This window comes from Aulonocara stuartgranti, assembly GCF_965226115.1.
Source record: "Aulonocara stuartgranti genome assembly, chromosome: 2".
NCBI classification, from domain to species: Eukaryota; Metazoa; Chordata; class Actinopteri; order Cichliformes; family Cichlidae; genus Aulonocara; species Aulonocara stuartgranti.
In genome coordinates this window covers 10,563,073-10,575,381 of record NC_138940.1, presented here as the reverse complement: position 1 = coordinate 10,575,381, position 12,309 = coordinate 10,563,073, and the positions used below count along the sequence as shown (strand labels likewise).

The 12,309-nt window shown below is 42.3% G+C and overlaps 1 protein-coding gene across 2 annotated transcripts in view; it reads left to right on the top strand.

Moving 5' to 3' along the window:
- The first annotated feature begins 3,914 nt into the window (after window positions 1-3,914).
- LOC309687166 (TBC1 domain family member 2A-like) overlaps window positions 3,915-12,309 on the top strand; it is a 31,838-nt gene continuing 23,443 nt past the window's right edge. The window contains exons 1-4 of one of the 2 annotated variants that reach the window (XM_082501912.1): window positions 3,915-4,191; window positions 4,533-4,622; window positions 9,549-10,554; window positions 10,640-10,754. In XM_082501912.1, coding sequence (XP_082358038.1) covers window positions 4,591-4,622; window positions 9,549-10,554; window positions 10,640-10,754 — 1,153 coding nt within the window. In that variant the 5' untranslated portion in view covers window positions 3,915-4,191; window positions 4,533-4,590. The remainder of the gene's footprint in view (window positions 4,192-4,532; window positions 4,623-9,548; window positions 10,555-10,639; window positions 10,755-12,309) is intronic. The other variant, XM_082501911.1, reaches the window with a different exon arrangement.

Sequence of the window (12,309 nt, the reverse complement as noted above, 5' to 3'; positions counted from 1 at the left end):
ATCCATTCGCTACCGCTTATCCTTTTCAGGGTCGCGGGGGGTGCTGGAGCCAATCCCAGCTGTCATGGGGCGAGAGGCGGGGTACACCCTGGACAGGTCGCCAGTCTGTCGCAGGGCTAACACACAAGGACAGACAACCATTCATACTCACATTCACTCGCACATTCACACCTTTGGATTATCCAATTAACCTATCCCCACAAGCTGCATGTCTTTGGATGGTGGGAGGAAGCCGGAGTACCCGGAGGGAACCCACGCAAACACGGGGAGAACATGCAAACTCCACACAGAAAGACCCCGGCCTGATGGTGGAATTGAACTCAGGACCTTCTTGCTGTGCGGCAACAGTGCTAACCACCGTGCCACCGTGCTGCCGAAATACTTTTCATTTGTTAGAAAATCAGGTAATTCCATCATAACTACAAAAGCACAGGAGATAGCTCTATTAAAAACTACAGCCAAACTTATTTGAAGCAAATCCAAATGATCCATGCCCTTCAAGTAGTTGGAAAACATTCTTGCATGCAAAGGTTGTTTGATCAATATGATCTGTCCAGAATATTATACAGAACATGTGAATATCTCTGGTGTTTCTCTGTTTCACAATAATAATAAGATTTGCATGTATCTAGAAAAGGGTGGAGTGCCCCAAGTGGAGAAGTTTAAGAATCTCAGGGTCTTGTTCACAAGTGACGGGAGAAGGGAGCGGGAGATCAACAGACAGATTGGTGCAGCGGCTGCAGTGAGGCAGACGCTGTACCGGTCTGTTATGGTGAAGAGAGAGCAGAGTGTAAAAGCAAAGCTCTCAATTTACCAGTTGATCTACGTCCCTACCCTCACCTATGGTCACGAGCTGTGGGTAGTGACCAAAAGAATGAGATCACGGATACAAGAGGCAGAAATGGCTTCCTCCAAAGGATGGCTAGCCTCTCCCTTAGAGATAGGGTGAGTTCAGCCATCCGGGAGGGGCTCAGAGTAGAGCCGCTGCTCCTTCACATCGAAAGGAGCCAGTTGAGGTGGTTCAGGCATCTGACAAGGATGACTCCTGGGTGAAGTGTTCCGGGCATGTCCCACAGGACACGGTGGAGAGCATCTCTCGGCTGGCCTGGGAACGCCTTGGTGTTCCCCCAGACAAACTGAAGGAGGTGGCCGGGAAGAAGGAGGTCTGCGCTTCTCTGCTTAGGCTGCTGCCCCCACGACCTGGCCCCGCATAAGCAGACGAAGATGGATGGATGAAAATATGACTCAGAGCTAAAAGATAATCCTCGTGTAAAAAGGAGACCCATCATATGCTCTGACTTGTTTTGAGCTGCCATATATCTCACATGTTGATATGAGCATAGAACATTTACCTGAAAATGCACTTTCTGAAGTTTTCTTCAGTAAATCATCAGAAAATAGATCAAACATCTGGAGTACAGAGTACAGAAAAAGTGAGCATTTTGTCTTGGAATGAATGCAAAATTTACTTTCTTGCTGATTTTTAATAAAAAATAATTGTGTTTTCATGTAAAATGAAGATAAAGGTAAAATTTTGTATGTCTTCATTAAATTTCTAATGCTACTGAAACAAAATTGTAGTTTGTTACTCTTGATTTTCCTGATGTAGGTGTGTTAATGTGGCGCTGTTCAGACTGAAATCAGAATCCTGTCTCAGAGTGATGCTGCAAAACCAGCTCATGCATCACTTGGACTACAGTAATTAGTTTTATGACAAAGGCAGTAAAATGCATGAGGGAGGACGTGACAAAGAACAGAGCGAGACACAGACGGAGACTAGAGCAGAATGGACGCACCTGGGAGCACAGCTGAACACAACTAACTGATGAGATAGGGGAGGCAGAGCTGAACATCACACACACGAGCCGAGGGATTGTAAAAAGTAGCACACACACACTGAGGCGTGTGAACTTGACACAGGGACCGACAACAAACAGACATGACAGACAAAGGTATGACACACAGAGAAATGATCCCGGGAACACAACTGACTTCCAAAAGAGATGCTGATGACAAGACAGAGACGAGACAAGAACTAGAAATGTGAATAACCAAATTATTCTTCCCACTGATTCTTCATGGCCACACTGGTGCTGGTGCTTTAATTCCAGGTCCAGCAGACTGAAAAGTGTGCCACCGCTTTTATTCTTCAACACAACAAACTTTGGCTGTGAATGATGAAGGTGGAGTGATCTGAATGTGGGGCTCGGACATGGACAGAAGTCATGGATAGTTAGTCATGGACTCCCTCCTCTGTGCCCTCTGTAGAACAGAATGAGCTGCTCATGCATCCTTCATCCATCATCATCAAAACCAAATAGAAACAAATCATCTAACAGCTTCCATGCAGAGGAGAAGAGCTGTTTATGCTTAAGGCTCATATCTAAGAAAACACACTTACAATGAAGAACAAAATAAATTCATGCAGCTTTGGTGCAGATGAGATCACTTCTCACTTTGTCACAGGTCTTTATACAGACAAACTAAAAACATCTCCTGATTCAGTAGCTTGTAGGACCTCCTTTAAAACCAGCAGATTGAAAGGAGATCACAGGTGTCTCAGTTACTGCCAGAACTGGATCCTGATTCCAGACTATTTTATTTTATCATTCACATGTTTGTTTCTTAAGTTTTCTTGTGTTCCATAAAATTATGCCTGGCTCCCCATCCTCTACTGGGAAAATGGGATCTAGATAAGACTGCTTTGTGGATGCGATCCCCCACACTGTTGTTTTTCCTGCTGCCAGCAGATGGAGACAAACTTTAACTTCATGTTCTCTGTTTTTAGTCAGGCTTAGTTTCTGTAGTGGAAATAATAAGTGTGATTATATGCTATGACTATGACATGTATGCACATATGATTCGTTCGGTAAAATAAATTAAACAGTGTTCATGTTGTACCTCTCTCCTAACCCACTCCATACTTACTGGTGATTTGAACAAAATTTTTTAAAATTGGATTCATTGCTCCATCAGACCCGTTGCCACTGATCTTCAGATGAGTTTGTTGTGGAATTTGACATACTGCAGCCCCTTCTCCCTTTTCCCTTTCATTAAGAATGACTTCCTGACAGCCTGATGAGACTTCAGTGATCAGTAGATGGATTACCTGAAGGTCAAGATGCTTCTCTCAAGTCCTGTGTCAATCTTTTTAAAGACACACTGCACACCATGCTGAGATATGCCAGTGTAACAGGGCGGCCCTTAGCGGCTGGAAACACAGTGAGATGGACCAATAAATATAGTAAGGGTGTCCTCTTCCTTACAGCCAGCTAATAGTTTTTTAGGATTCGCCTTGTCGTTTCAAAAATACAATTTTATGCTGTCAAACTGTCTAATCTTTGATATTTTTCATAGATGTAACCAAAGGAATGGAACAAATGATATATTTTATGACAGGCTGCCTAAAGACACAGTTTAAAATTAGCTCTTTGCTAAGTTGTGTGTAGACACAACACTGATTCATCTCGTTATCTGCCTTTTTTATGTTTGAATGACTCATAGGTGAGCATTGAAGTTGCTTATAAACAAACCAAAAACATTGCTCTAAAATGGTCTAGTACAGGAGGTGTACTGAAAATGAATGAAAGAGGAGCCAATGTCCAAAGAAAAGCATTGACAGTTCTTCAGAAAGTATGAAGAAATACTGCTCAAGAAGGTCTGGACGCTTGGAAGCAAAAAATAAAAAAAATGATGGGCGGCTTAAAACTTTTTAAACAGTTCTGTAATTAGTGAAGTTAAAAAAGTGAAATAAAATATTTCAAGTGCAAGTGTTCCTAAAAAGTTCCTCGTCTAGCTATTAAGTAGCGTGAATTCTTTTGATGTTACAAAAGTACACATTATTTTGAAGATCACAGGAACTTTTCCAAAACTGGTCTTATTTTGAAATGTCTTACCGGAAGTTACGTCTTCGCTCCGTGTTGTTGGGCCGTGGCGCTGAAAGGAGCGCTCCCAGCCGCAGGGGTGGATGGCAAGGAGCCGGAAGAAAGAGAAGTCAGAATAAAAGGACGTAAAGCAGAAAAGAAGAAGAAGACTAGGAGGAGGAGAGGAACGAGGAGAGGGAGAAGTCCAGAAGAGGAGAAGAAGTGAGGAGCTGGTGGAGTGACTCAGTGTGATTTCTTTAACAGCTGCAGCGGCTGTCAGTCAAACACGAACAGACCCGCCAGGTGGGCTCAGGCCCCGCCCCTTCAGGTAAACCCTCAACTGTTTCTGCTGTTACAGAAGTCCTTAAATATCAAAGTAATAATAAGTAATCAAAGTAACAGTGGAGTTCCGCTGAGTGGAAAAATTACTTTAATGTGTGTGTAAGTATGAGCGGGAGTAGACACGTGTAGAGACTTTGTACTGAGAGGAAGGACGATTTAAAAGTATTTTTTACAGTTTTGTATGAAGTACTGCAGTAATTACCAGTGTGTGTGTGTGTGTGTGTGTTTGTGTGTGAGAGAGAGAGAGAGAGAGAGCGAGAGAGAATGGGATCAGTGAGCATAAGCAGCTTTCCTAAAAGCATGAAGTATTTGCTCACTTCCTATCAGGCTGCCGGTGTTGTGCTGCATTCTGTGACCGGATCAACTGCGTTCCTGCCTGCTGCTCATGTTTCCATCACTTCATGCTCAAAAAGCAAAGTCAGTGATGCTCTTCATCAGTCAGAGATCCACCTCCAAAACGAACAAGAAAAACACATCTGATTTCAGTTATGACGAGCTGTTTGTACTAACGTCATAAAACAAAAAGTCTTTCTAGAAGACAAATGAAACAAATGTCCCGAAGTCAGAGCCAGTGTTGTGTCAAAAAGTGATTGTCTGCCAAAAACTGATTGTTTGTATTTAAACTGCTATAAATAACTTGTTGGTCTATAATATGTGAAACATATGTCAAATGTATCCCTCATGAATGATATCAAGTCATCTTAAGCAACAAACAACATTCCTGTAACAAGGTAGAAGCCGCAATCAGTTTTTGGCAGTGACTTTTTTGTATCCTTTATTTATGCAGTTAAAAAAATTCTTGTTGACTTTAAAAAGATCTCTTTCAAGAGTAATCGGGCCAAGGGGACAGCTGAAATTGCAACAAATGCAAAAATAGTTCTGTAAACATATTTTAAGTGGACAAAAGGGAGCTGATTGATTATAATGTAAGTACAATAACACAGGTATTTTTTTTATTTTATATACACCCCTTTGTAATACCTGTTCACCAAAGTCTATTTAGCAACATATATAATGATATTACACATTAAAAAAAAAACACACGGAAACATTGGAAATCAGTTTTTGGCACAACACCTGTCTGCAGAGCATCTCAGTTGAGCATGGCTAAAAACCAGTAAACAGGCAGAATTATATTAATAAATCAACCAGCAGAGGGTGCTCTATAGGTTGGCTAAGTTTGTAGTTTTACATTAAATTAGACAAGAGCCACTAGCACTTCTTCCTGGTGCCTTACAGTGGTTGCTAGAGGTTGCTGGCCGTTTTGGGGTGATATTGGTTGCAAACAGGGTGCTGCACCAGAAAAACTCCTTTTAATTGCTGTGGTTACTAGGAAGTTGCCATAGTCACCCATATTTTGCGTGCAAGGTTGCCACTTGTCTGCAAACACTCACTAACTAACCACTAGCAGTAGTGCAAACCAAACAGGAAACAGATAACTTTCAAAGTAAAGGTTGGGCCTCATTGCCAGACTCATTCCACAAGACATGAATGACTTTTACTTTGAAGGCACAGTCTTTGTTTTAACTAACTTAGCTAGCAGCTGTCAAATGTTTGCAAACAAGATGGCATCTTCCACCCAAACTACAGGCAACTGCAGCAATCTGTCAGCAACCAAAGCAGTTTCACCTTGCAACAGCAACTTTCTGCAACCACTTGTAAATCAATCAGAGAATATTGATTTTTCCTTTGCAGCCTGGGATTGCCATGGCGTAACTGTTCACGCTGATGGATAAACATCATATACATGACTTCCACACAGAGAGGTGACAGTGTCTGTTGTTTCTGTTAGATGAAATAACATGGAGTCACTCATAAATATCTCACAGTTGTAAGTCATTACCAAAGGATAGAGCAACAGGAGTAAAATAAGCTTAATGAGTAGTAGGCTCAAACTGTCATAAACCTCTGACGTGCTTGAGGGTTTGGCTTTGGGTTGGGCCTTCGGGGGCAGTGCAGTGAGCTGTGAGAATGCCAAAACTTTTCCAAGTCAAACAAACATTTAGATAACAAGACATATTGGTGAACTCTAAAAGCGGTCACACCTGCAGCGGAGCAGCCCCAACTGAAACAAGTCACGTGCAGACCATCGCTTGTTTTTTCTTCAGCACTTAAAATGCTTGCATTACGTTCCTGGAAGCAGCGCTTAGGCTTTTAAATCAGCACTGTCTCAGCTTTTCCAGTTAGCACGCTCTGAACACACACCAATACTTAAATAGCATGAGAGGAAATACAGGCATGAGACACACCACTGCTGAAAGGAATTTGTCCTAGGTGAAGAATTTCCCATGAACGTCTTCTTTAGCATTGCTTGGATCCTTTCCCCCCCTGTTGAACACTTAATTTGATTTCAAGCAATTTTCTTTTCTCACCCTTTAGTGTCATGCAGATCTAACCTTTTCAGCTTTCTTACTCTTCCTGCCAGTCTAATATTAGCCTGGTAGTTTCATCTGGAACTGGATCCAAAACCTGACATGTACAAAACAGCATTGAGGGAAAAGCTCCCCCCAGAAGCTAAATGTCTTTTAAAATGGCCACAGAGCACTCTTGCTTTAAATCTGTGGTTTTTAAGGGTTTCCAACCCATCTCACACTTTAGTGTTAGCCATTGTCCCATGATGACGATTGCATCAAGCACACTCTGAATCAGCGCAGTTAGATCAGTTTCCGTACAATGACCCACAAAATCCCAAGCAGGTGTTCATAAACAGCTGACACTAAGTGTGACAACACAATAGAATTTGTTTTAAAAAAAGATCTTCAGTCTGTCACAGTGATTCTCAGAAAGTTATGATAAAAAACAAACACACTATTCTGAAGCATTTTAAAAATATTACACATTAAACAAAGTGAAGTAACTTAAATGAATGGTAAGTCAACAAAAGTGAAAGTTGGGAGAATCAGGATTGTGAGAGGTGCAAGGAAGAAAAACAAAGAACTAACTCAGAGCAAGTACTAGCAACAGCTTTATAGACTGGAAAACCCAGTCAGCCCTGCCCTCCAGGTAGCTGAAACACCTACAGAGGAAAGGGAAGGCATTAAATGATGGGATCGGTCAGACTAAATTAAAGGAAAGGAAAATCTCCGAACTTAGTGCTTCTTTGAATGAATTCAAGTCTCTGGAGTGTGAATCAGCGCTGACACCAAATGCCGCACCCCTGCTTACACAAACTAAATGTCAAATACCTCGAACTGGAAGCACATGCTCTACAAACACTGTCAGACAAAGGCAGAATGTGGGGAACCTTTACCATCTTCCCCTTTCAGCTGTTTGAATAAAATGAGTCTAGTAGTCAATAGAAAATTAAAGGGCAGCTGGTTTTCCTATCTGAAACCCGTTTAACTGAAAGCCAACAGTCCATACAGGACGCGGCCTCCTTCCAAACTCATTGAAGGCTGTCTGGAAAAATCCATGAATATAACAGCAGTCAGTAACATGCATGATCTGCACAGCACAGGTCTGCAGTTAAGCTGAACTGGATATTCCACAAATACGTGTGGGCTGACCTGCCACATGAGAAGGTCATGCCACGCTTACCAGTCAAGAGCCGCTACTCTAGTTTGGCTTTCCCCCTTCATATCTGTGTGTATAGAGATGCAGAGATATGGATTGTCATTTAGATGTTTTGCTTCCCTGGACCTGAACCACTTCCTGTAATTAGGTCCCATTACTTTAGAACTCATCAGATTTGTGCTTATTTTGGTGCTTTTCTTCAGTAGAAGAAGGATTCAGGTCCTCCACTGCGGGAAAAAAACACTAAAACGTGTTTTTAGAGCTTCACGCATCATGGTGCTCTGCTCCTGGACCACCAACGGGTGAATAAAGAGTCGAACACACATTTTAGACTATATACAAACACGTGACTTCAGTAAAAGAAGAAAGAATGGAAAAATAATTATTTACAGGTTTGGTCCTATTTGATTTTTATTTCTCAGTAGAGAAAAAACTTTTAGCATTCTCAGCTGAATTTTAAAATGATGATCCACAGACTGTATACCTTCATATACATATACAGTAGGCACTATACTGTACATTAAGACACTGACTACGCTTGCCATTGCACGCACAACAAAATCCACACCCAAAGCAAAGCTGATGTTTCTCTAAACAGGAAAATGTTCAACTGTCAGCCCAGCACTTAGAAATAACAATACAACTCTCTTTTTTTCTGTCCGCTTGCAGCACGCTCTTACTATTTATGGATTCTTTTCTCTTTAAATGGTTTTTAGTTTTACAAATTAAAGCATGAACTTCGAAATAGAACCAATAGAATTTCATCACCAACCCCAGGGCTTTAAAAAAAGACAGAAAAAAAATGCAGTTCTTCTAATGTCCACTAGAGGCTACAGCATAGACTCCCATGTTATTCTTGATTACAGCGTGCTTCAAAAGGGGTGTGGCCTCTTTGGCTGACCTGCAGAAAGGCTGTATCCCAATTCAGGGTCTGCAGCCTTAAAGGCCGCATTTTAAGGCCAATTACGTCACCGCGACGCGATGAAGGCTGTCCCAATTCGAAGGCTGCTCGAAATGCGTCCCTTAAATGAGATACAGCCATAGTTCACAGAAGTGGCTGCAGCTGCTAGCTGTCTGCTAGGCTTCACCTCAGCTAATTGGAGACCTCAGGGCCATGTTTGTGCTGTTAGAGCCTTTTGTTGTCATTTTAATAATTATTATTATTATCTAGCCAACAATATGGCTGCTGTGTGCGTAATCGTACTAACAGACCATTCAGTAAGTCCATTTCTAAACTTAAACTTTTATTTAGATGTTACTGTGCAGTAATTAGCAGGTATGTGTCTGTGTGATGCTGTTGTACTGTTTGTGAATGCAGCTTGACAGTCAAGCTAGCTAGCATAACATAACACTCCACCCTGTCATACAGATATGGTCTATATGCTATCTCTGAGGTTGAAGACAGATACTAAAACTAATGAGTGGCATTAAGGTGGGTATAGTCATCTTTTATTTACAGTCTATATAAGGTAAACACTCAGAAAGTAAGCAAATCAATTTTAAAAAATCATTTAATAAATAAATGAGTTTGAGGAACCTTGGCTGTCCACATGATTTTACTGCATACAGGTGATATTGCATATTTCAACACAAACTGATGTGTATCTGAATGTGTAACTGGTTTACTTTGAATTTGTGTCCCTGCATTTCTTCTCCTGCTGGCTATGTTTTCTTTTTTCCAAATGCAGCCTTTATTTATACTCCTTGTCTGGAAAAAGGCACTTAGTCTGGATTTGAAATTCTCAGAATCCAGTTTGATGGTTTACCGCCAAACGTCTCCTCACAAACATCATTAAACTCAATTTCCTTCCTCCGTCTTTCTTTTTGCAGGATGAATGGAAGCGGCTCAGCAGGAAATCCCAGCTCTGCCTCGTCTTGCTCACTTCCTGCCCACGCTAACGAGGGGACGCTGAAGACAGAGCCTCCGAAGAAGGACCACCAGAGCAGAGAGTCTGCCAGTGTGCCTGGGTCACAGAAGAACCAGAGGCCAGGAGGGAACAAACAGGCTAAAGAGAAAACAGACCGGCGGGATCCTCACACGGAGAAAACCTCAGAAAATACTCCAGAGACAAACAGGCTAAAGGCTAAAGATTCAACTTCTTCAAAAAATGAATCAAAACCAGATCGACCACAACCAGAAAACCTCTTTCCAGACCAAACCGAACTAGATCCTCTTCCTGAATCAACAGATTCTGGTTTGGGGGCAGATCAGAGGAACCTTGGAGATTCTGTCAGACCAAAACATGAACAAGAACCGGGTGACTCTCAGGACTGTCAAAACCACAAAGATCTTTTTTGTGCAGATCAGAAAACTAAAGATGAGAAAAGAAACTCATTTATAACTTTGCTAACAGATGAAAAGGATGTCCAGAATAAGCTCCATATTTCTGAGTCCATAGAGGAGAAAAAACCTGAGAGGCTTCAGCATTTCCAAGATCCTCCTCACCTAAACACCCACAAGTCTCCTCCCCCTTCTCCTGCAGACCAGAAAAGACACTTGGATCCTCCAGCTAAAAGATCCGCCCTGGCTCCACCAGCTCCACCTCTCACCATTGAGGCTTTCTGTGACCAGATGCAGCCCGGCCCTGCAGGTTTTCCTTCCGGGGAGCCCAAACTGTGCGGCTTCCTGATGAAGCAGGGTGGGCCTCTGAGGGCCTGGAAGCAGCGCTGGTTCACTTACGAGGAGAAGAAGAACCAGCTGTTCTACTACCGCACACCAAACGACGTGATGCCGCTCGGGTGGGTGGAGCTCAGCGGTGCCACCTTCACCTACCCACTGAAGTCAGAGCCGGGTACCTTCCAAATTAAGACACCTGAACGGACTTTCATACTGAAGGTAGGAGGCCAAATGTTGCTTAAAGCATTTTTGGATTTGAGTCGCAAGTGTTTGGAGTCTCTTAATCCACCTGCACCCTCTCCAGGCTGTGACCGAGGAGCTGATGCTCTATTGGCTGCAGCAACTACAGGTGAAGCGCTGGCAGCACCGAATGATGTCCATGTGCTCAGACCCAACAAACAACAACAACAACACTGCAGGTGAGAAACCAGCGCGAGCTGCTGCTCGAGCTTCTACATGGAACGCTGAGACATGAACTTAACTGTTTTAAAGTTTCTCCAGGATGTAGTTACAGCGAGCAACAATAAAAGTTTATTTAAAACAAAAGCCCTGAACACTGACAGAAGATCTGCTTCGTCTAATCTTATTTTGAAAATATCAGTAAATTACAGTTTGGTGAGCTTCAACCACCGTCCACTAGAGGCTCCAGCAGACCCCATAGTGCAGGGGTGGGCAACTCCAGGCCTTGAGGGCCGGTGTCCCTGCAGGTTTTAGATGTGTCCTTGAACCAACACAGCTGATTTAAATGGCTAAATTAGCTCCTGCAGTTCTCCAGAGGCCTGGTAATGAACTAATCATGTGATTCAGGTGTGTTGACCCAAGGTGAGATCTAAAACCTGCAGGACACCGGCCCTCGGGGCCTGGAATTGCCCACCCCTGCCATAGTGAGTCACTCCTGAAAGAAAAACATGTTTACAGCCTGATTTTTAAAAAGGGGGCGTATCCGTTTATGACTGCCAGGTGGCTGTAGCTAGTAGTATTCACCTCAGCTAATTGGAGTCCCTGAACTGGACCTGTGGACTGCGTTTGTGCTGTGGGAGCCTTTTTAATGCTAACAGATATTATTAATTTCGTTAACTCATAATTTGCATCATAACTTTCGTCAGGACGAATTTGGCAGCGATCCAATCTGAATCAACTTTTGATTTAGTCTCCTAGTCTGATGATGTTCAGTTGACTAAAACTAGTGATGGGCAGATGAAGCCTCATGAAGCATTGAAGCTTTTCATCCAATTGGTTCACCCCAGCGCAAAGCTTCTTGAAGCTTCATTTGCTCTAGTAGGACACCTACTGGACGTAAAAATATTAGTTGGCATGAATTTGAAGAGTGTGGCCTTTTGCACACAGCCTGTAAATGTCAACAACAAAAGGAGTGTGTAAAACATGTATATTGTATTGATGGCAGTATACTGTGTATATTTATACTGGCAGTATGGAAAATGATCATTTGGAAATGCTTAAAATGGAAATGATCATTTACTGTGAGGTGAGGTGTGGTTGGGGTGTGGACAGTGGTTGTGCTTTTGTAACGTTGAGGTATGGACAGCTACACACTGAGGCCTCAGTCCTGCCCATATTTTATTCAGTAAAAACTAAATTTTCACTGCTTTTATAACCTTTAGTGGGGAGAACATAGCTAGGATTTAATGATTTAACAAATCTTTTGAATCCTTTGTCCTCCACAATGCTAAATGGCTGGGAGTCCTCAATCACCATGCTAACCAGGTCTTCATCTATTTGAGATTGTTCTCCTGAGGAAAGACAATAAAGACAAAGCACAAATATAAATATCACACACGTAACTTATTACAGCTGTATAATATTGTTATATCATTTAGTAACATTACTGCATGCTATATTATCATGACATTTGATGGCTCACCTGGTCTTGCTCCACAATCGGTGTCCCCCTTATTCTCATGCAAAGCTCTGTTGTGCCTAAGCATGGATGAGGTGTTGTTGTTATATCCCAGC